General features: G+C 44.9%; 1 protein-coding gene across 1 annotated transcript; it reads right to left on the reverse strand.

The window, feature by feature from the left end:
- Positions 1-2,340: 2,340 nt before the first annotated feature.
- spon2a (spondin 2a, extracellular matrix protein) lies at positions 2,341-20,001 on the reverse strand. The gene is made up of 6 exons (XM_072663624.1): positions 19,966-20,001; positions 13,466-13,694; positions 10,492-10,712; positions 5,564-5,755; positions 4,516-4,690; positions 2,341-3,186 (listed from the first exon to the last, which is right to left on the reverse strand). The coding sequence occupies exons 2-6, from the start codon at positions 13,692-13,694 to the stop codon at positions 2,999-3,001; spliced, it is 1,005 nt and encodes a 334-aa protein (XP_072519725.1). The 5' UTR covers positions 19,966-20,001; the 3' UTR covers positions 2,341-2,998.
- Between the last annotated feature and the right edge of the window lie 5,402 nt (positions 20,002-25,403).

Consider the following 25,403-nt stretch of genomic DNA (forward strand, 5'->3'; position numbering starts at 1 on the left):
CGCCTCTCAAATGCCACACATTTGACGACCTCTGTTGACCTTTGCCGCAACTGCAACTTTTTTAGATATAAATTAAAAGAAAAATGGTGATAGAAATAATGATTATAATATAAAATTCAGATTTTAATAACAGTAAAAGTAGCTTCTCCTGAGAGCACAAAATGAGGCTGGCCGCTAGATGGCACCAGAGCCTTCCCAGCTACCCTAGCCAGCTTCAGGACACAACTCCTCACCCACTAGTGCAGGGTTTCCCATTCCTGCTCGTTGACTAACCCCTGCTTTTGCTTGTTTTAACACACTTAATTAAAATCAGTTAATTTCCAAGCCTTATTAAAATGAAAACGTGTGTATCAGAGCAGAAAACACTATAATGTGCCATTCAGGAGGAACTCCAGGCCTAGGATGGGGAACATGCTGCCCTATTAACCTATACAGGGTTTGATGTAACAAGCCGCCTGTAAGCCCATGCCTTATCATTAGGTTTTATAGGCAAACCGCTTAGTCTTGTAGTTGAAGGATAGTTTTACGTCCCCTTGGGGAAGTTCAAACCCCAGGGGAGAGCTTTGCTTTGTTTAGGCTAGTCTTCTGCCTGTACAGCTGTTGAGTGGGCATCACTAAGGGGCTTTAGAAAACACTTCCCCAGAGTGGCGCTTTGTGTTACCTGTAATCATGTTAAGCTGTGAGCTGTTGGTTTACTGCATACACCTGGTGTGTGGGTGTGTGTTGAAAGGGAAGGGGGGGGGGTTATAACTGGGCGAGTCACTAAGATTGGCAGTAGGAAAAAAGGTAAAGAGTTGCCTCAGTATGAACTACTGTTGACTTTCTACCCTAAATTATTTTCTTAATTAATGATGAATGGGTGTCAAGACAGACCCTTCACCAATTATCCTCAGTCTGATGTAATATGTAAGTACACTTTATGCCCAAATACACACATACAGCTTGTCCAGTCCTGTAGAGAAGTATAACCAATAGAATACGGCTCTCTAAAGCAGAAAACATGAGACTATTAGCACCATGTCTAATGCCAGGCGTGGGCTAGAAGGGTCTAAAGCCCCCCAGCATTGAGCTGTGGAGCAGTGGAAGAACTGTGTTCTCTGGAATGATGGTGATGCTGAACGCAATCAAATCCTCACAGCAATGCTCCCAATTTTTTAATACCCTTGATTTGCATTTCTTAAAGAACCCATTTATGGCTGAATTAATTGCTTTTGTCTCGAAAACCAAAGACATTTAAATATATAACTGCTTCTTCATCTTACAGCATCGTAGCCCCGCCCACTCAATCTGAAGTTATTAGGGGTGTTTCAGTGGCCTGGATTGTTTTATTTTATGAGGACAGCCAATTACAACAGAGGTCATTTGCATATTATTGTTGTCAAAACAAAGTCTTCTAAATGGGCACCAAAATGGAGACCTTACAGGAGAAGGAGAAACCTTCATAATTTTGAATGGAATCAAATTTAAAACATTTTTTACATTTATTTATTTCATGTCATTTTTCATGTCATTTTTACGTCTTTCTATTTATCATGGATATATATGGATATATGAGAAAGAAAGAGAGAGAAAAAGAGAGAGATCTAGCCTTCCAGAGAAAGTACAACCGATTGTGCCCTTTCAGGCTCCAGCTGCTGATGGCAAAGCAGTATGACCCAGGATTTGAACTCAATCTTCTGGCCATAGTGTCAGCGTCTTAGTCTGCTGAGCCATTCGGAAAGGCAGAAATACAAAAATGGGACTCAGCGATCTAATGCGCTACCACTATGACCGGGGGGTTCGAATCCCGAGCCATGATGCTCTGCCATCAGCAGCCTGAGTCTGAGAGAGCACAATTGGTCATGCTCTCTCCAGGGTCTCTCCCCTCATCACGCTTGAAGCAATGTTGGCCAGCGTCTGTTAGCTGGTGTGGTGGAGCTGGGGAGCTGGCGGTGCCTGTCTTCACATGGATCGGGGGAGACATGTGTTAAGTCCTTAACCTCCTAGACTCACAGAACATTTCTATAGCCCTATAGACAAAGTATGGCAACAAGTCTTAAAGGCACTATAAAAAGGAATGGTCATGTGCATTTTTTTAAAAACACAAACCTACATAAATGTTATAAATGTTCAGACCATGCCATCAGAATATGATATTATGGGAGCAGACTGCAATAGTAGGAAACTCAGAGAACACGGAAAACCCCCTCTGATGAGTGGAGCTAGGACTGGGTAAAAAGGAGGTGACGAGGCGGTGGTGGATTGCGAAGATTTCTTGGACGTTAGATTGAGTGAAGGAGGGGCTTCAGGCATAACATGAGTAAAATGGGGAGATAACATACAAGACAAATGCAGCATATGGGCCCTTTAAGGCAAACAACCCCACATTTATTAAAAGGAGGACATGATACAAATACAACATACAGTATATACAACTCTTTTAAAGGCCCCTAAGGAGGGATCAAATATAATAATATATAGGATTACGCAGTAAGACTGAACTCAGACAAGGTTCAGACTGTCAGTCTAATAAAAGCAGCCCATCCTATCTTTCCAAATGTAAGATTTCTGTCGCAATAGGCCTGTCTTAGGTCTACTACTGGAGAGCACTAGTCGTCAATAGGGACAATAGGGAGTATCTGAAGAGCGTTTCTATCAGTGCTTGTAAAAGGAAATGAATCCTAAATTAATTTCAACACTATAAAATGAGCACATTAGCCTACCTCTGACATGTGAACATTTGCATATTGAAGATTAAAAACATTTTTAAAAATTGTTGGCTGCAAAATACAATGTATAATAATTCATTAATACGCTGTGCGTACTGTAAATACAGTAGCTATGATCAGATCTGAGTCTCTCTATGAACAGAATACGTGAGCTGTTCTTTGCCAGGCAGGCCGGTGCGTTGGACCACCGCTCGTGGTGACCTCTGCCCTCCTGCGGCTGTGACTTGCGTCTCAAAGCGGCTCTTATTCTGGACAAAGTCAGAGTTTCTGTGCCAGCGCTTAGACGGGCATCACTGCTGTGCCAGGCAGTTGTGTGGTGTGCACTCGGCCTGTTCCTCCAGCTCGGGGCAAGGGGTGCCACTGTTGGCCGGCTTCAGCATGATGTAGCGGGTGCGGTGGCGCAGGCCTCCGCGGGAACAAGGACCCAGGCACAGGCCCCATGATGACCACATGGACACCTCACAGTCCAACGGCGTCTCTGCAGGGATCGAAGGTGAGCACAGCAAAGACGTGTGAGCTTCTTTAGCTTTGCAAGACTTTTTGAGATAGTAGACATAGACTGTCACCAATTCCGTCTCTGTAAATAGCTGCCCACATTTTTAACATATAAGATTTAGTGAACCGGCATGTGCACACCTTGTTCTAAACCACACTGATTTGTCTGTGCCAAACAAATGAAGATCTGGATCTGGGTTCTCTCTGTGAGATTTTTCGCCTATTTCCTCCCCAATTTGGACCATCAATTACCCAACCTGTACATAAACTCCCCTCCCCATCCCATGCAAATCCCCCGACACCAGTGAGGATGGACCAACACACAGCCCCTCCGACACGTGCACGGTCAAACCGTTCACTTTTTGAACTGGTGCTGATGCAACATCACCAGGCAACCAACGCGTCTGGAGGGGAACGCCGCATACCCGGCTTCAACGCATCAGCCTGCAGACGCCAGTGACAGCCAACACCACAGTGCCAGCGCCATGTATCCACCCAGGTGATAGCAAGGCCAAATGTGCTCTCTCTGGGCCTCGGCTGATGATGGCTGGGATTCGAACCAGCGATCCTTGCTGGCCCCCTGGATGTGTTTTGAGCAGACTGAGAGGTGCTTTTAGGCCCATGTTTACCGAGCTGAAATTGGTGAGAGTCTATTTCCAGTGTTTGTTATCCACGGTATTCTAGCATCTCTACATGAAAAACCAAAGAAGCACACATGAGAGATTAAATATGTCTTAGCTAATTAATTACATTTGGAGTAGGCAGGAAATTGAGTAAAGCTGATTCTTCATCGAACCATCACTTTAAAAGGTCCAAATTAGTGGAAACCAAATTAGTATGGTCTCATTTGTCTAATACTAACCAGCCTGCGTTACACTGTATTCATTCCTCACCATATTTCTTTCAACATTCAAACATGCTTTAAATGTTTGTTTTTGTGGGTTTAGATTTGGGGGACTCCAAACAAGCGCAAAGCACAGCACATTCAAATTCTCAATTATGTTTTGGTTATGCTGACAATGCCTATTTGCCCAACAACACAAAAACAAAGCCTATGTGAAATTTTTTCCAAATGTTCACTGATAATTCTCCACAGATGCTTTTTTCAGCCTCGAGTGGATGAGGGGACCCATGCAGAGCGCTTCACACTGAAGTGCACCGACAGAAGCGTACTTACAGCTGTACATCAGTAGTGCCCTTCTGAGAGCTTAGGTTTATGGTCCTTTATACTGACAACCAGGCCCCCTTTTAATGGGCCTGTGCGGCTGCACTGATATAAGGACTCTAGGCATAACATGTTTTGTATCTTCACCTGAGAATTGCTGGGGCTTGGTGTGATGCGGCAGGATGTGATTGGACACGTGGTTGTGTTGACGGACAGGTGAGCGAGCCTGTCTCTTCAGCCATATGGTGGCCAGGGGTGGTAGCTGCGGCAGCCGTGGGTAATAGAAGGAGTTAGCTGGGTGGTTTGGCTTCTGAGACGTAATCTGTTTCATAAAAAGAAGAAAAGACAAACATTGACGATGTTCTGCGTCGCACTCAAGGAGCATTTCATCGTACATACAGCTGAACATGAAAAATAGCACCTGCTCGCACTGCACATTGCATACTGAGTGATGGGGGAACATAGAGATAGAGCATCCTACCCACTTAGAGAGAGCGAGGCCAATTAAGCTCTCTGGGACTCGCAGCCACAGATGGCTGTGGCACCAAATTCTGACCTAACCATTTATCTGCCTCACCATTAATGAAGATTAGATTGGACCAGGCTTTGTTTCTCTAGTCTTCACATGTCCAGTTTTGGTGACCCTGTGCTGAGCCACTGCAGCCTCAGCTTTCTGTTCTTGGCTGACAGAAGTGGAACCCAATGTGGTCTTCTGCTGTTGAAGCCCTTCCAGCTCAAGGTTGGACGTGTTGAGCATTTTAAGATCCTTTTTCTGAACCACAATTGTACCGAGTGGTTATCTGAGTTACTGTAGCCTCTCTGTCAGCTCCAACCAATCTGACCACTCTTTGATGACCTCTCTCATCAAGAATGTGACCCTGTCTGGAGAACTGCAGAACTGACGCTCACTGGGTGTGTTTTCTGCATTGCAGCATTGTGAGTAAACTCTAGAGAGTGTTGTGCTGAAAATTCCCTCAAAGCAGCCCATCCAACATTCATGCACGGCTCATTATTTTCCATGGTCTGAGGGTTGCATAATTTGAGGGATTGTACTGCTGCCACACGATTGTCTGATTAGGTAATTGCACAATAAAGTGTTCTGTGAGTGTATATATATATATATATATATAAATTCTACAGCTATGATAAATGGCTATTCCAAAATGCAGATTACTGCCGGCCCTAGCCGCCTTACCATGGTGATGTTCTCAGGGGGCGTCGTGGGAAAGTTTGGAGAAGAGAAAGTGAAGCCACTGTCCGTCCCGGCGTCAAAGGGATGCAGGTCAAAGGTCACTTCCTGCTTCCACTGCCCACCCTCACACAGATTGAGGCTGTCCACGCCCACGAACCAATCAGGACTAGGAATCACCTTCACCATCAAGGAGAGCTGCAGAACAGGGAATGCAAAATGATCAGACACACACACACACATACGTACACACACAAGCTGGCTCTCCTGAAGCAGCTTCTCCTCTGGCAATATGCCTTGTGGCCTGAATACGCCACAGTGTGCCTGAGTAATTGACTTTGTAAGTCATATCTGAAGCATTTTTGTAGCTTTTTCCAACATTTTCCTTTCTTTCCTGTGTTTGTTAGGCTGAAACGTTGTGGGGTGTTTTTCCTTTAAATGGTGATGAATGTTTCCTGTTGGGCTATGACCTCATGCAGGAAGAGCCCCTAGGTCAGACACACACACACACACACACACACAGGGTCCTGAGGGACAAGCCTAGTTCCAGATTAAGAGCAAAAGTTGAGATGCAGCCAAAGTCCTTGAGTGGACCACAGTCTTTTTTTGTTCTCTGGCATTAAAGAGTGCAACTTAATGGACAGTGCTCCCAGTTCAGATGCATTGCTGCATATTACTGGCATCACTTCTGAAAGGCTGAAGTCATAACGTTGTTAATGCATGAGGTAGCGACGGTTATTCCAAGGCCACGATCAACTTAAGATCCCAAAGCTTCATTTTTAGGCATGTTATTGTTTTCAGCTCGTGAAAATAAAGGTGCCAATAAAAGGTCTTTGGGCCGATGCCATAGAAGAAGCACTTTTGGTTCCCTAAATAACTTATTAATGGATGATTCTTTAAAGGTGCCACAGGATGTGCTTTTATTGAATATTTTAAGTTGTTCATGATGCATAAATAGTCATGTATGTATGTCACTTTGGCTGGGGTGAAAAACACTTTACTAGCCTATTTACAACCCTGTTATTTTGCCAGGGTAGTCTAGCTTAGCCTAGCGTTGTAACTATTCCCTAGAGCGTAGTGTTGCTGTCCTCCTTGGGTCCTCTCGGCGTTATGTGCGATTAGCTAGCCAAAGAGATTGCACTCGGTCAACCCTCCACCCTTCTCTGGTCAGTCTAGTGTTAGCTTTTAGCTAACTATGCCTTGGCTTTCTCATGCAGACACCCTTAGCAGTACCTGCTCCAGGTGGCCCTTCTCCTGTCATAATGCTAGCATTAGCATTTTTTAGCCATGCTTCCATTTTGTCCATATGTAGCTGTTGTGTTTAGTCTTGGAAGGCTTACGAAATTTTACGTAAGAGTTTTGGGGTTGGGGTTTTGGGGTAATTGGCTCATTTTACAGCTCTGTTTTGGTTCTGCTGGATCTTCTTTGAAACAAAGAGACAACAGTGTTGAAGGTTCAGTGGTTGATGTTTGCACTTCCATGTACTAAACTCTCATTATTCAACTATGCCAAGAAAATAAAGTTTTCCATCTCAAGGCACCTTTTGAAGAACTCATTTTTAGTGAACCAAAAGATGCCTCCTCTACAAAATCTCCCCCAAAAACATCCTTCTGGCACCTTGATTTGTAAAAATGAATGTACTGTATTCAGATGATGCTCGCACTATGAAACCAGTCTCTATAACATTGCATGGTTTCAACTTTTGGTGCCCTTTTATAAAAAAAAACTCCCCAAAACTGCAGACCGGAGCAGTTGCTACAGAGGCCCAGTGAGGCTGGCTTTGTGCCTAACTCTCCTCCTCTCATCTCTCCTCTCCTCCACCTCCTCCAGTCCTAGCGCTGCGGCTTTTCCAGGAATCTGCCCTGCTATATCAATTTCACTGGCGTGGAAAGACAAGTGTGTCAGTTCAAGACATCTCTGCGCAGTCCAGTCTGGTCAGTGGACAGCGTTCAGAGCAGACGCATGTATGTAAAGTATACAGTGTCAGGACATGAGGTGATACGTATGCTCCACATGTCATATACATGTCAGTACCCATATGTAATAAAAATAATATATATATATATATATATATATATATATATATATATATATATATATATATATATGCTGTGGACCAGCATAAGGTATGCAATATATGCTGTGGACCAGCATAAGGTAAAGCAGCTAGCTTACCAGTATAGAGTATGTTTTCCTGAATGAGCAGCTTTTCAACCATGGCCATCAAAGGTCAGCTTAGTCGACCTTGAGCTGGAACTTTTAGCAGGGATGTTGATTTTTTGTCCCATATATGTAATTTTATGTGTAAATATGTACCAAACCTTGCCTTAACATCAGTAAATTAAAAAGAAGTTTTTTTGGCCTTTAAAAACCTATAAAAAGCACATTGTGTTCTGACATCGTCCCTCCTGTGTTTCTCAGATTTTATGCCTGACTCCCTCACACACTTACAATTGAGGGGGCATGTTAGCAGACACTCACACACTGTTCTTCTTCCATTCCCCTCTGACTGCCAAACCATCCCCTTATTCACGAGTTCAGTGTGTCGGGGACAAATTCACTTTAATCGTCCTATTTTTCTCTCTGTCTGCGATGCTGCTGGAAATGCCGCTGCCGTTTCCTCACACAGCTCACTCAGGAGCGCTGCCTGTTTCCCATTAAACACATAATGGCACCAAAAAGTGGCTTATAAATATTTACGAGTCACGAATTTGCGACCTTTGATACATTCATTCGTCTTAAGTGCCTGTGTGATTGTGGCTTATGGATCTCTCCAAACTAAATCCATCAATTTATCCTGCAGTCCTCAGCCTGTGATTATGTGGTCGTCCCAGTGAAACCCAGTCCGGCCCGAAATGCTCCGATGTGGGCTCTGCCCCAATAATGCACTTCCATTTGGAGGCAGCGGTGCTGTGTGAGCAGGTAAGCTAAGAAAGTGATAAAAGTTGATTGCAGTATGTGTGTGTGTGATCTGTTACCCATGCCGATACCGCAGCCTCTGTGACCTGACTTTCATGGTTTCTTACAAGGAAGCATGAAATAAATCACAGGCCTGGTCTTCGGCCTGCTGTTCTCAAGACTGCTGTTATAGTTCCCAAGTGTGTCAAGTGGCACACACTCTCACTCTCTCTCTCTCTCTGTCACAAACACACACACGGTTTGCTATCCATGTGGAGTATGTCTAGTGACGTGTGTATGCCTGTAACTAAATGCTGCTGTGCCGTATCAAATACAGAACCCTACCCTCAACTTAACCTCATCAGGTGCAAAGTAGAACATAGGGTTCTTACAAATGCCCGGTATGTTCCATATTTATATATGTGTGTGTGTGTGTGTGTGTGTGTGGACAAAAGTATTGGGACACCTGCTCATCCATTGTTTCTTCCGCAATCAAAGGTATTTAAAAGAGTTATCCTGATTATGTTGGAGTAACTGTCTCTACTGTCCAGGGAAGAAGGCTTTATACTAGATGTTGGAGCAGCATTGCTGTGATGATTTAAATGCATTGAGTGAGAAGAACATTAATAAGGTCAGGATGATCACCTCCCCACCTCAATCCACTTTTCCCAAAAGTACTGGACGGAGCACCATCCATCATTCCAGAGAACACCGTTCCACAGCTTAATGCTAGGGGGGCTTTATACCCCTCCATCCCACACCTGGCATTAGGCATGGTGACTTTAGGCTTATGGACAGATGCTCCAGAGCATCCCCTTATATTGGCAATACTTTTCCATGGACATTATGAATCCCTGCATCAGCAATGGGCACACCTCAAAGTGTACGTGTAAGTAAGTAATTAGAAGGGGTGTCTGGATACTTTTGGACAAATGCAGAACGTATGCATCAGATGAACACAGATAAATATCATGCTCCTCACATGCTGCTGTCCACTCACATACGTCTTCAATAACTCCCAACATACACCAGCCCTTGCGCGCACACACACACACACACACACACACACACACACACACACACACACACACAGACTCACACTTGCCGACTGGTCATCATAACCCACTGCCTCGTTGCCCTGCAGTTCTAAAAACAGCCCGTCGCAGCCTGACGCCCCACTGCGCCGCTGTCAGCTCAGAGCAGGCAGCAATGCCAGGCACGCGTCTAACAGAAGTGGGCTGCCATTTCTTCCCTTTTTTCTGCAGGTGCGTGGTAATGAAAATAGGGCCTGCATGGGTAATAAAGATATGTAGGTCACCACATTACCACCCGTGCCCATTTTAGACGCTACGTCCAAACTTCCCCCTCTCATAAAATACACTGCAGCAGCCGTGAGTCACTGGAAAGAGAGAGCTGAAGTCAAATAAACAGAAAAGAAGGGTGAAGGAGGACCTGGGCGACAGATTCATCCCCTTCTCCTGAGTTGAGGGTGTTGGAGACACAGCCCAGAGGGCAGTGGGCACAAGAGGGGAGTGTAGCAGAGGCTGTGGTTTGGTCGTTTCTGCAGCTATGGGTGGTTCTGGAAAGCTCTTTATTGTTACAGACGACCACAGTCTACTAAGACCATCACAGATGAACTAAACTAAGCTGAGTTGGGGCCTATTCTGAAGCATCAGTTGGAAAATTCTCCTTTCTTCTAATTTAAATGATGTACTAGAACGGACATGGGGGCATAAATCAGGCCCACCTAATTGCTGTGATTATTCAGATCAAAAGCTGGCCAATTTAAGACACATTGAGCATGAGGTCCACCTTTGGAGAACCTACTTCTAGGCTTTCTCCATTCTGATTCACCAGCAGAAGATGCATCCTGTAGTACTGTGGGCGTCCAGGTTTGACCCCCAAGGTTAAGATGAATTTACATGGAAGAGTACAAAAAAAAAACCCCAGATCGAGTGTGGTAGCATGTGAGTGCCCCCAACCCACTGCTTATTGCCAATATTCCGTGTCCCAATGCTCTCTCAACCTGGACGTACCAGTGGATTCCTTGGGTGCAGGATCAGCTCGGTGGAGCTGTGGCCGATGCCGGTGGGAATCCCAGCCGTACGGTACATGGAGCCCACTGCCCTTGTCTTCCTTGCTTCCTTTGCTCCCTTCACCAGCTCCACCGTCACACCCAGCTCCGCAAAGTTCTGTACACCAGGACTTGCCGCCGCCCCCTCATGCCACAGCCGGTACTGGTCATTATGGGTGACAGCTGTAGCAAAACCAAACGAAGAGAGAAAAGGTTTGATGTCACTTTATTTGGACAGTAAGCTTCCACCTCTATAGACCATCTACAGATGTTCAAATAATTAATGATCTAGTTGAAACATGTGGTGACCACTCCTGGACACTACTGACACTTTACTTAAATGCCAATATATGCACATATTTATTCAGTATTGTCATCTGTCTGCTGATACCCACTCCTCCTGCACATTATTCTTTGCTTATTCTTTATAACTGCACTGCCGCTACTGGCTGCTAAATTTTCTTCGGGATCAATAAAGTATCTATCTATTTATCTAACTATGTATCTATCTATCTGTATGTCTATCTATCTACCAGGATGATCACCAGGTTTTGGGTTAAAGTAAGGGTAAGGGTTGGATAATTACCACCCTCCCTCATCCCCAACTCCTCACCTCATCCCAAAAGTATTGGAAGGAGCACCATCCATCATTCCAGAGAACACAGTTCTACTGCTCTACAGCTCAATGCCGCTCAATGCTTTAGGCACAATGACAATAGATTCATGTTTATCTGCTCCAGAGAGTCCTATTCTATTGGCAGTTCTTCTCCATAAAAGGCTTGTCTAGTCCCTTGTCTCTCTACAAGGACTAAACAAACTGTGTGTGTGACCCTTAAGATGACCCTTTAGGCTCTTAAAGATGTTTTTGGGAAACCGGGACCTGATGATCACTGTCGTCAGTCAGTCATCATACCAACATACAGATTTCTTCTTGTAGCAGTAAATCCTCAAAAAAAATCCCCCCAGAAATTAAGGATAATATCTGCTGAGGATGCATTTCTAAACATTTAAAGGCAGCTGGGCAAATCACACACTCCAGTAGCTTTCAGCACTGACACACACAATTATGGTTGGAACATGCCTGTGCCACACTTCTGCCTCCCGAACCGTTTCTGTGAAATTCCATTGAGAGAAATGCAGGAGTGCTAACCCTCATAAAAAGCATTTAACAACGTACATGAGAGAAAACAGAGGGCTGCTGTAAAAAATCCCTTAAAACCAGCAGAGCAAGTGCCCATCCTCCACCCTCAGTTCAGAGGTGATTAGGCTGGTGGAAAAACAAACGGGTGAGGCTCGAACATAAACATCATTTTGTGCGGCTGGCTATATCAGATGCAAATTCTTGCGTCTAAACTCTCACCTCCATCTGTGATCAGCATCAGCACACCAACGTAAACTGTTTTCCAGACGCCTGCACAATTAATGTTCTTAGAAATCAGCAAAAAACAACACTTGCTGGTTTGAGGTCACCAAGAATCATGCACCCTATTTAGTCAAGCGTAAAATGGCACCGACATGAGCTCACAAGCCCATTCACCTTTTTGGCTTTGACCGATTTTTGAGAAAAGCAAAAACCAAGAGGTTCACTGTTACTCTAAAAGAGATTAGGTGTGCTCGTAATGTCCCCCTATGACTTGCGTAGCCTCAAACCATCATGGTCTGGCAGAAATTCATAGCAAGTTGAGGAGGGTCAGAGAGAGAGAGTGATAGAGAGACACAGGGATGCAGATGCTGTTTGGTACGCTGACGTATTCCCATCCGTCCACAGGCAGTGTCTGACTGGTTTGGCACGAGCATGATCAGTCCGTGCCAAGAGTTCTGAATTCAGGCAAGCCTACCACAAAACCACAGCAATCCTCCCGTCCGTCTCCTGTTACCATCTTGGGTCTTTGTCTCTCTAAACGACGCCCATGCACTCATGGTCTCTCCATTGGGTCAAATCTTAATTCAACTTGAATTGCAATGGTAGAGCCTGCGAGGGCATTTAAGAAAAGGAGGGCCAGCCAGGAGGCACCAGGAGCACCTGGTTTGACCTGCTTTTAGTCTTGCAAACACCCCAGGCTCTCCAAGTCCCCCCCGGCTGTAAATGTCTTGGCTGGAGCTGCCTTACTTTGCATCCTTAGCTGGCCAGATTTGCCTGGGAGCGGGTATAACGCTGATACCCTGAGCAGAGATTCCTATTAAAGGCAGTGAATGACCATTGCAGACCACTCGACTGAGGTATATGTAATATGTTTATGTAAAAGGTTCAGCTCTCTCTTTTTCCCCTCGCCGTCTTTCCTTCCCTCTCCTTCCCTTTCTCCAGCTCTCTCTTCCCTCCTCAGATACAGTGAACATGTGGGGTACCCTGCATCATCTGGTAACAGTTACCCTCCCCTTCCCTCACTCTCCCTCTTTCTCCGCTTCTCCCTCTGCTTTCCTCATTAGGCTGTCTCACTCTCATTTGCAGGAGGTGCCGGGGGGAGGTGTGTGTGTCTTGTGAGGAGGCACTGGGGTGGGTTAACAGGCCAGCTGCTAGTCTTCAGGCTCTTGACACATCACAAGGTGAGGAAACACTCCGGCCAGGGCTGTCCCCTACGAGCCTTTCCCACTGGGAACAGCATTGCAGTCTTGGAGTGAGCTCTATTCATTGGTCAACCACGGCTCTCCAGATGTAACCCAGGCCTGCATTGACACACCTCACACTTATCTCAAAATAATGTCCAGCAGATGGCCTGCTAGCCTGTTAATGAGATCAATAGGGTCATACGAGACTCCTGGTCATTCTGACAGACTACAGTACACTATGGGAAGTGCTGGGGGCGATAGAGTTTCTGGTGCCTAATGACACAGTTTGCTACAGATTAGTCAATTGATCAATCCAAAAGGCAGTTGGCTAAATGACTCAGTCTAGCTGCAACTCTCCATCACCACATTTACCTTTGGACACGTCTTACCTACAAGTTTGGACCACTGTGCAGGGGGCCGGAACAAAGGGTACTGCTTTGGGAACGTCTGTGGACTCCAGTGGCCAGTGAATACCAGGATGTATGAGGCAGGTCCTCGAGCGCTGCACGCCGTCACATTGGACACCTTCACCGGGGATGCACAGGAGAGGGCAAGCCTCAGCAGCATGACGAGCAGGTGCTGCAGCCAACCAGGGATGAGGATCTGGGATGACATCATCTGCAGCAGATGAAAGGTGAGAAAAGGGTCACTGCAGACTCTTCTGCACTCCTGTTTTGCTTGAGCACATTTGACTGAACCAGTAAAGGACTTGACAAGAATCAAGGATCAAGGATCTTATTGATGTAGCATGGTAGCCTCTCCCAGCCAGGCAGTTGAACCCCTGTCTGCCATGGGGAGGGCACCATATTTCATTATTAAATGTTGGTTGAAAAGTAAAAGGGTTAGATTTGGGAAATGCTCAACTGAAAACTGTCCAATCAGGATTTTTCTTTTTCTGGTATCTAAGTAGACTGAGCTAAAAAAGCTCTCCCATTGGTCAGGACTTCACTGGTGGAACTGAAGACCTATTGCATCAACATAATAAACCCATTGGCATTAATATAGAGCCGGTCCCTCTTTGCAGCTCAAGTCTGGAGCTCTGCAGTTATTGAGTCAGCAGAGCGTTGGAGACTCTCAGCACTCGGCCCTGACCCCGCTCTGTAACTTTACATGGTCTGACACTTGGTGGCTGATCTGCTGTGCCTCCTAAACACTCACACTATTCAATAAAACCACTCACAGCTGATGGTGGAAAATCAAGAAGGGAAGAAATTTCACCAAATTACTTGTAGCAGCAATGGCTCCTATTATAGTACCGGCCATTAGAACCACCCATTCTTCGCTGCATGGCTATGTGCTTCATTTTATACACCTCTGGCAAAGGGGCTGAATGAATTCAATGATTTAGAGCTGTGTCCCAATGTGTCCCAACTTTTGTACATATAGTGTATATTAAAGTCAAGCTTTAAAGCTTTTAAGCCTTGAATGTTCATGCTTAATCTAGAATGGCCAAAAATCCCATAGTAGGTCTAACAGAATTAAATATTCAGGTGAGTTTTAACATTTGTGGCCTAAACCTAAGACTAATAAAGGGTTCTCAAAGGGTGCTAAACACAGTTATTTGATTCATAACAACAGTGGAACCCATTTGTTGTGCTATATAGAATCAATATAACCATCCACAAGAGGATTTTCCTGTTTTTGAAGAACTGTTCAACAAGACAAAGAACCATTGCCTTTACTAAAGGACCCTTAAAGAACCTTTTTAAGCCTGTACTACTAATGGTAACAATTATTTTTTATTTATTGTCTAAGCCAGCTTTAGACAGTGTCTAAACAGCTTTATGGGTAAGGTTTTCAAATTGTGGTGTGGAACTATGTGTGCTAGACCACTGCTAGGCCACTGCTAGAGCACTGTTCCTCGCGGTTCTCGCTCTGGTATTATAGGCTTTATGCATCATTTCATCATCTTTTAGATCTCTAAACCAGAGTAGGCCTACTGTGCTATTGGCAGGCCTCTTATCAGCCTGTGGAAGCAAATTTAGGTTCAGGTAAATGCAATAAAACACTGCATTCTAATTCTGGCCAATAATTCTGGATGATATAATAAGCATTTGCTTGGGAGGGTGTTGCATAACTTCGCACTGAGTGTGTGATTTTCAGACAAGCCTCTAAAATCCTCTGTGATTAAAAGCTGAAGACAGGGACTGCAGGAAGGCGCTTATTTTTGCCAGTTGTTAAGCACCCAAGAATGTTTAAAGATCGACGGGCTTCATCTGTGCCTTTCCTTGTCACCAACTCATACCTTAAAAGAGCACAAACAACCGAGGTGTTCCAGGTATTCTGCGATATCAACTTCCACCATGAACCCATTTTAAGTACTACTTTCTAGTGATGCCTCTGCAATCCGATACCCATGCCAAGTCACGATGTGTTCGTAACACTGCCTGGTGGCTCTTAACCAGGAGGTCACAATACCAATTCGAACCATTTCATAATGACTAAGCCCTTTTATAAAGAGTAAGACATGGTTCGCGAGCCAGCCTCAAAATAAAGCGTTGGTCAGGGCTGCAGAAAGCTGGACGATGATTGAGCTTGTTGATTGAGCAGCAGGTCCTTCCCTGTGCGCTCTGTCCTGTCAGCGAACATCTCCACCAGGAGCCTCAGATCAGCATAAATCAAGCCCTGTGACAACCTGGCAAGCCCTCTGTCATCCCACTTGCGCACATACGCACACAAATGCGCGCAAACACACTCTCACGCATATACCCACACTCTGATTTACTGCCTTGACAGAATTAAAATAGCAGAACAACAGCAAAGCCAGTGCGGCCGGGTTATTTCCATCTGGTGTCTGAGCATCTGAATGTGGGTTTGTGCATGTGAGCGAAAAGGCAGCGGTCAGCGGCAGGCAGAGCGGCTTGCTCTGGAGGGTTCAGGGCCTGTCTGTCAGAGCCTTTGAGGCATATGTCCCAAAGGACACCAGTTCACCAGTATGGGCCAGACTGCTGGCCCGTCCTATATTTTTTCCTCATGCTAACCAATCAGGTGGTATCAGTCCAGATAGAAAGTCGTGCTCCACTTTCTAACTTTTAAGCTTAGCTTTAAAGCAACACAATACAGAACTGTGCCGTAAAACAGCTTCAGCTGATACTCCACTAGTGAACAGCATCTCGATTCTACTGTTGTTGTAACTTGGGTGAAGCGGTCAGGAGAACGCTCGCGAAAACTGTATGAAGAACATTCATTGCCAGCTAACATGTCCATGTAGGGCCTGTATGAGTAGCCGAACTGGGAATCAGAATGTTTTTTCATTTGGATGCCCACCGGGGTCAGTAATGGGACCAGGAGGGGTTAAACATGGGCCCCATCTGGGTTGTACACTGCATAAGGGGCCTAAATGGGACCTAAGATTAAGGGCGGCTGTAAAGATGTGGCCCAAACAAACATGTAGAAACCCACTCAGAGCCCATGCCCACCTGAAACCCACCTAGCCCATGTTCCACCCATGGATGCCCCATTTGAGCATGTTGGCTGGGTTGTTGTCCCATACATAGTGGTTGCATTTCTTTCAGTCCTCAAAGTGATGACTGTGTTGCCATGACATCGCCTTACACCCACTTGCTGAGCGGTGTCGCTTCTTGCATTGTCTTGTTGACATTTCAGGTCATTTCTGTTTTTCTACACCAAATAACAAAGGCCTACAAAGGGTGCCATGAGTGGCCGAACTGGGCTGTGGAGCAATGGAAGAAAGTCGCCTGGTGTGATGATCTCTAATATGAGGATGTTGGCCGGGTCCAAACTGCAGCAGCTCTATTATATAATTTCATACTGTTTCAGAGTGACAACCAACAAGCCAATGGAACCCAATGAGGATGGAGAATGCAAACAAAACAAGGGAACATTCTAGAACAGCACAAACAGGAGTGGAACATTCTAGAACAACACAATTGAAAATGCAGGATTCTAGAAGAACGGAAAGAGAACATTTAAGAACAGCACAAATCAAAAGGGGCATTCTAGAACAGCGTGAATGGGAAGGAAAGATTCTAGAACAGTGTGAAGATTCTAGAACAGCATCGACGGGCAGGGAAGATTCTAGAACAGTGTAAATGGGAAGATTCTAGAACGGCATTAATGGAAAGGAAAGATTCTAGAACAGCGTGAATAGGAAGGGAAGATTCTAGAACAGTGTGAATAGGAAGGGAAGATTCTAGAACAGCGTGAATAGGAAGGGAAGATTCTAGAACAGCGTGAATGGAAAGATTCTAGAACAGCATGTATGGGAAGGAAAGATTCTAGAACAGCCTGAATGGGAAGATTCTAGGACAGTGTGAATGGAAAGGAAAGATTCTAGAACAGCGTGAATGGGAAGATTCTAGAACAGTGTGTATGGAAAGGAAAGATTCTAGAACAGTGTGAACTGAAAGATTCTAGAACAGTGTGGGAAGGAAAGATTCTAGAACAGTGTGAACTGAAAGATTCTAGAACAGCATGAATTGAAAGATTCTAGAACAGTGTGAACTGAAAGATTCTAGAACAGCATGAATTGAAAGATTCTAGAACAGTGTGAATTGAAAGATTCTAGAACAGCATGAATTGAAAGATTCTAGAACAGTGTGAATTGAAAGATTCTAGAACAGTGTGAACTGAAAGATTCTAGAACAGTGTGAATTGAAAGATTCTAGAACAGTGTGAATGTGAAGATTCTAGAACAGTGTGAATTGAAAGATTCTAGAACAGTGTGAATGTGAAGATTCTAGAACAGTGTGAATTGAAAGATTCTAGAACAGTGTGAATGTGAAGATTCTAGAACAGTGTGAATTGAAAGATTCTAGAACAGTGTGAAGGTGAAGATTCTAGAACAGTGTAAAAGGGAAGGGAAGATTCTAGAACAGCACAAATTCAGAGAGAACATTGAACACACCATACCCAATCACATCCGTATGGCACACCAATTCAACGCTAGTGCTTCTTGGAGACTGTTGGGTTGATGTTCTCACTGAATAATAAGACTAGTGTTTTGGGGGCTGGACATGAAGCCTGGACTAATGCTCACATTTATAATCTCTAACTGACTGTAACATCATTCCAGTATGAATTAGGAATACTGATTAGCACTGTGCAATGCAGAGCAAGTTTGGAGATGACCTAATGTCTCATTGCCTTACTTTGTGGGCAGTGGTCCAATCTGGATCTTCTCATTTTTTAACAGAATGGCAGGTATAACCTCTCAGGCATGAAGGCTGATTGTGACGACACTCCAGTATGAATTAGGAACTCTGATTAGCTTCATGCTTTGTATGGCAGGTTTGCAGATTACCTAATGTCTTACTGTCTTACTTTCTGTGCAGTGGTGCAGTCTGGATTTCCTCATTTCTAAACAGTAGCAGTCTTAATTGCAGGTATTACGGCTCGGGGTAAAAAAGGAAAGCTCTTCCGTTCCATGGTGACCCTCCACCCCCGTCGTCCGCCTGCTGCTTGGAAAATCTGAAGCACCATATGATTATCTATCTGGTGGACTGCGCTGACACAGGACATCTCCAAAAACCAAACAAAGATGTTTACTTGGGGGACGGAGAGAATGTTAACATGTCACGCTTGCGTTGGGTCGGTCAACTTTTCCACTGCCATCTGAAGTTTGAAGAAGGCTGAATTACTGCAATGCATCTGTCTGCAATGCAGAAACCTCCACCTCACTGGATGTTACGTAACAGTAGCAGGTATGGAAAGTTGCATGATAATGAGAATCGAAGGCTTGTGGAGGTTCATGAGCTGGTTAAAGGCCTTTCTTCCCTCCCAGATGACCAGTGTGAATCTGTAGTACGCTACTGCGCAGGCAAAGCACACAAAAGAGCATCTGTAAAGTAATAAACCTCTCTGGCCTTCAACGTTACTTTATTTCATGGAAAGTGTCAGACCCTGCAGTCCGGTGGCAGTGATTTAGGACTTACTGTTGGTTTTCCCAGCTTCAGTCCCGCTGACCTAAAGCAAACCAACCTTTATTTGCCCTCTCCAGCAGTCACGCACACACACACATAAGCACACCCTCAAACATCATCCTCAGCTTTTCAGACGGCCTGAGCACGAACCAGACACAATAAAAACGGCATGACACTGAGAGAGGGAGAAAGAGAGAGAGACAGAGAGAGAGAGAGAGAGTGTAATTATAGAGCCACATGCAGCGTCAAGCAAGACCGCTGCCCACAGCCAGCTCGGGCAAAACTGAGAAAGCGCAGTGATAGAGGGCCTTAAAAGAGGTGAGAGAAATGAATGAAATCTAAAAAAAAAAGAGAAGGGAGAGAGGGAGGGGAGAGTGAGTAACCGGTCAAGAGGAACTCAGCATATGTTAAAGCATTCAGGAAGAGGGCACTGCTCTTCAAAGAGGCATCAGGGTGAAAGAGAGAGAAAGAGAGAGAGAAAGAGAGATAGATAGATAGACAGATAGAGAGAGAGAGAGAGAGAGAGAGAGAGAGAGAGAGAGAGGTACAGAAGAGTCACAGTGAACAGTAGAGGGCATAGGTGAAGCCCACAGACAGAGAGGCAGACAGACATACAGACATAGTGACACATAGAGACTATATATATATATATATATATATATATATATATATATAGCTGTATATATATATATATAGCTGTCACACAAAACCTTGTTATTTTACATAATGTAAATCTGGCAGTTCTCCTTTTACATTGTATCCAAATGTCATGGTGTATGGACCAATAGAAATGCTCCAAAACTGGAATAACATTGATGACATTGACATCTATTGAAAGTTAATAAGGCTTTTTCTCTCTTCTGTAAAGTTGACATTTTGGAGATACAAGGTTTCAGCATGACAGCGACAGTAAATGTATCCTACAGTATCCTATATATACACAGAGAGAGGCAGACATGCAGAGAGAGAGAGAGAGAGACTGCAAGGGAGAGAGAGCTCATGCTTACCTGGTCAGTATGTGGGTACAGCAGGACAGCCTGAGATGTTCAGCACAAAGCTCTTTTCTACTCCTTTTCTTTCTCTCTCTCTCCCTCTCTCTCCCCTCCTCTCTTTTCCCTCCCCTTCTCTACACCCCCCCCCCCCCTTTGCTCTCCTTGTATGGGAGCACAGAGTACACTCACACCCTCCCATACAGTGCTTCTCTCTCTCTCTCTCTCTCTCTCTCTCTCTCTCTTTTTCTCTCTCTCTCTCCCTTTCTTTCTCTCCCCGACCACACAAACCTTCTCCCCCATCACTGTTAAATTTACACTCCCTCACCTCGGCTCATGGAATTACACAGAGCTGCTTCTGAGGTGGGCTCCTCACAGCATGCTCCCTACTGACTCTGAGGGCACTCTGTGAAGTCAGCATCCTTAAGGTTTACTCCACACTTGATGCATGCAGTATGTCATCGTTCCCCATCGTACATAAAAAAAGTTTGTACCTGAAAAATGCACGGCAACTTTACAGGAGAAGGAGCTTTTCTATTGGTCAGTTCATCATAGAATTTAAAGACAATGTAAAGATCAACTGCCAGATTCAGACTAGGTCAAAAAGCCAAAAATGGCAAAAATGGAGATACCAGGTTGTTGTAGGACAATGGCGATATGTGGGCAGCAATTAAGAGCTTGTGTTTTTCACACCACTAAGGTCAATAGAAATGGTCAGAAATGACCCTAAATAAAATTAAAGTGTGTCACATTAAATTGGTGTGACACGTCTCTAACATTAACCTATTAGGGATGCAGGGTTTCTGTAAAGCTGCTGTTTAAGAGATTTTTGGTATAACAGTGTCGATATACTACAATGTATTACACAAACTAGTGTCTACAGCTAAGCTATGACTCAAAACGCTGCCCCTACCGCCCTAAGACAAGAGTCAAGTTGTCCATTTGCAATATAGCCAGAAGCTTCTCTTCCTCAAATTCTATTCTTAAATGAACAATTATGGCCATTATATCTATTATATATATTATATATATTTTTATGATTTTAATGATTTCTAAGGATTTTAATAGATACACATCAATGTCATGTGTAGGTGTTGTGGGTTGGGACTGGCAAAAATATGATTTCTAACTGCTGTAGGTAGATTTACTAATTTATGAAAATTATTTATCCGATACAAACACATTCTGTTGGGTTTACAGAAATATTACAAGCTCTACTGAGGAGGCAGATGAAGCTGAAAGCCGCACAACATAATCTCCAGCCAGGCTCGTCTTCTATTGATGGACCTGTAATAGTTTTTAAAAGGCCACTTGAGTGCTACAGTAGACATCACCCAGACCTTTGAGTCATTTTAGCTGCTGTGGGTGAAATTCTAAGATGCCCAAATGGATTGATGGAGGCTTAAAGTCTAAACCTTGGTGTGTTAAAACGGCTTCAGCCAGAGAACTGGACCTATGAAACATCTAATGTTTGGGATGAATCTTGCTATGAACTTTCCTCTAGATTTTTTCTCCATTTTCTGTGGCAAAGATTTTGGACTCCACCACCTCCACCCTATCTCCTCCATGTTTCCCTAGTCCTTTCTCAGTTCAGACCTTTGGTCTCTGTTCATCAAGGGAAGATCTGTATGAAATTGCCCAAAACACCCTCATACACTCATACATTCTCTTGCCATGCAGCAACTTTTAAATTAGTCCTGTTTGCAGCTTTAAGTGAACCCAACTACTCCTGATGGATCTTTTTATATGATGTAGCAGACGTAAAGCCAGCTGGAAGGCCACGCTTCCAAACATGTTCTGTTGGTGTTAAAAGTTAGGTTTGGATGCACACTGTACTTTACCTCTAGAATCTCTTGAAATTAGTCATTTTCTTTTTTTGTAGCCAGTTTTTCCATTAGGTAAGAAAAGGAGTAGTCCAATAATTGGGGTGTTTAGAAAGAGAAGTTAATGTAGCTGAAATGTTTTGAGTAAGCAGTTCTTGGTCTTTTCATGCCGATAATTAACGCAACCTTGATAAGAGCTTCATCAGAGAGCTTAGCAATATGGATATGGATTTATCTCTGCAAACTACAAGAGGTCTTCAGTAAAGCCAACGTTTACATTGAGGCCAAAAGAACCTGGTTCTATAGCACCAAAAAGGTTCTATAGCACCAAAAAGGGTTCCACAATTGTTACAAATCAAAGAAAATAAGAAAGAAAACGGGCTTTTGCTACATCAGATCATTTCAATCTCTAAGAAGTGCCTCTCTGGGACCAGTACGCCTCACTGCCAAAAGCACGTCAGCCTTTTAATCAGTCGCCGTAAATCCAACATGGCATTTACAGGAAAAGGGATACTGACGCATTGTCCTGATACCAAAAAAACACCCATTGCCCGTCAAACATGTGTCATGTTAACTCCATCAAGCTGGACAGATCATCTCAGCTGCATGACTGTACGAAGAAAGCACGTTATCGTGGCACTGGCCGCCTGCCGATTGGTTTGGTTTGACGTAAACGAGCTCGGATTGAGCAGATCTTAAACTGCTCAGTGCAATCGAAAAGGCCGGCGGACTGCCTTTTCTCTCCAGGAGCCCTGAACACACAACCGCCACACTGACCCCGGCTTGAACTTTCACTGGACAAAAGCTCTAAGCAAGTGGGGTCATGGCTGCCAAGTAGCAGGGAGTTCAAAAGAACACAGAGGAGCAGGGACGCAAGCGGTCAACTCGCCAAAGGCCCAATAGCAATTTAGGTTCCTATAACATTCGGCCTTATTCTGTCTTCTCCAGAGCGACCAGCCCTGGAGTTACCCACATACTGTGGAAAAAAGCAGGCTACATGAAACCGCAGCCGTGCACTGCCGGGCGATCCGTTAAAATCCTAGACGTTAGCTATCAAGACGAATGGGTCTGGACTGATTAGCATGCAGCTTCTAAACGCACACATTTGTTCTAATCTCCAAAAAATGACGTGTAAGCTGAGTCCTTTTATATATCAAAGCCATCAGGGCTCCTCAGCTGGCCCTCAGGTGTGCCAGAAGCCCCCCCACCCCCCGCCTTCACGACTTCTAAACCCAGTTCACTTTTCTCACTGAAGCTAAAACATCTCTGGAAAGCATGACATCATGACTGTCTGGGATTAAGTGCAGATGCACTGAACGAGAGCGAAGCGAGCAGCCTGAAGCAGCAGTGCGCACTGCGGGCCATCCACCCGCTCCCAAACATTTAGATGGGGATCGAGCGCAGAATAAACAGCACTTCTTTGTTGACTGAGGTGCATAAACAGTGGGCAGAGGCTTTATGACTTTGGTCTCATCGAGTCTCGTTTTAGACATAATATACGGCCACCTCCTTGGTCTCTGGCATTCATAATACACAGCAAAGGCCGGTATTACGCACCTGTGCCACATGTGCTGAGCTGCTCGGCTGTGGCTGCGGCTGTAGCTGCAGTGGACGTTCTTCAGGTGAGCCTGTCTGTGCAGTAAAGGGGTGACACCATCAGCAGTGGTTACTGTGTTTAAAGAATTCAGTCGTTTCTCAGGTAGATTTTTCCAATCTTTTTAATTTAGCCTCAGTGTTACAACTGAATACGACGGAAACCTTAACGACTCTGAAATTATGCTTAAAGTGTTCCCAGAGATCTGGATCGCTACAGATTATTCAGAGATATCCAAACTGTTTTAGAAGCTAGGGCTAGAATTAAGACCTTAGGCCGCTAGGATTAAGATCTTTTTACACCATTTACACCTCAGTTTGGACCACCAATTACCCAACCCATACATACTCTCTCCTTTGCTCTCTCCCTGTATGCAGTCAAGCTGCTCATTTTTTCTCACCATTATTTTCTCACCGGGCAGCGCCCGCATACCTGACTTCGCCCGCATACCTGACTTCGCCCGCATACCCGATGTGGGAAGAGAAGGCCATCTACCCACCCTGCAGAGAGCAAGGCCAATTGTGCTCTCTCTGGGCCTCGGCTGCCGATGGCTAGCAGCAAGACCAGGATTCGAACTAGCAATCCTCTAATCACAGGGCCAGCCCCCTTAGTCCACAGCACTCAGGGCCTGTAATGGCGATTTTTAAATAGTCCAACACAGTAAAGCTAAAGTAGTTAACCTTACTTAAAAAGTATGAAAACCTAAAGCCTTAAAAAATCGAAGTGGAATAGGTGTTGTGTTTTGTATTACCATAATTTACCTACACTTGAATTAATTTTACTTAAAATACAGCTTTAGTATAGACTACTCTCTTTTTTATTATTATTATTTCAAACAATAAAATAATTAAATCAAGTAAAGTCCGCTGTGTGTGTACTCCAAATACCAGATTGATTGAAGTTGGCATAACTAATGTGACATCTCCTCCTAGAAACTGAGTTTAGTCCAGTGCCATTGCCAACTGGTGATGTTGGGCTGATGGTGGATGTGATCATTTTCTCATTTATTAGAGTCAGCTGTGCTGCTCTAATAATCTATGCTGACCTGTAGGGTTTTTTTTTGCAGTACAAACTCTGAGGAAAGCTTTTATCTTTCCCATTGGCTCCTGGTAGCATCTATTTGCATACTGGGTGTATCACTTGAGTCACTGATACTCACCGTCAATGTGTTGTTGTGTCCCAAGACCAAGTTGCTGTTTTCTTTGTTATACTTTGTAAGTGTGACTCTGTGGTAGCTGTGTTTAACTTGCCAAAGAGTTGAGGAGTTGAGGTCGGGAAGTTGAGGGGTTGGGCAGTTGAGGAGTTGAGGGGTTGAGGGAGTTGAGGAATTGGAGAGTTGTGGAGTTGGGGAGTTGAGGGGTGGGGAGTTGAGGAGTTGAGGGGTTGAGGGAGTTGAGGAGTTGGAGAGTTGAGGAGTTGAGGAGTTGAGGTTGGGAAGTTGGGGAGTTGAGAGAGTTGGAGAGTTGGGGAGTTGGGGGGTTGAGGGGTTGAGGGGTTGAGGGAGTTGGAGAGTTGGAGAGTTGAGGGGTTGGGGAGTTGGGGAGTTGGGGAGTTGAGGGGTTGAGGGGTTGGGGAGTTGAGGAGTTGGGGGGTTGAGGGGTTGGGGAGTTGAGGAGTTGGGGAGTTGGGGAGTTGGGGGGTTGGGGGGTTGAGGGAGTTGGAAAGTTGGAGAGTTGAGGGGTTGGGGAGTTGGGGAGTTGGGGAGTTGAGGGGTTGAGGGGTTGGGGAGTTGAGGAGTTGGGGAGTTGGGGAGTTGGGGGGTTGGGGGGTTGAGGGAGTTGGAAAGTTGGAGAGTTGAGGGGTTGAGGGGTTGGGGCGTTGAGGAGTTGGGGAGTTGGGGGTTGAGGGGTTGAGGGAGTTGAGGAGTTGAGGAGTTGGGGAGTTGAGGGGTTGAGGAGTTGAGGAGTTGAGGGGTTGAGGGGTTGGGGAGTTGAGGAGTTGGGGGGTTGAGGGGTTGGGGAGTTGAGGAGTTGGGGAGTTGGGGGGTTGGGGGGTTGAGGGAGTTGGAAAGTTGGAGAGTTGAGGGGTTGGGGAGTTGG

This window comes from Salminus brasiliensis, chromosome 19 (genome assembly GCF_030463535.1).
Source record: "Salminus brasiliensis chromosome 19, fSalBra1.hap2, whole genome shotgun sequence".
In the NCBI taxonomy this organism is placed as follows: Eukaryota; Metazoa; Chordata; class Actinopteri; order Characiformes; family Bryconidae; genus Salminus; species Salminus brasiliensis.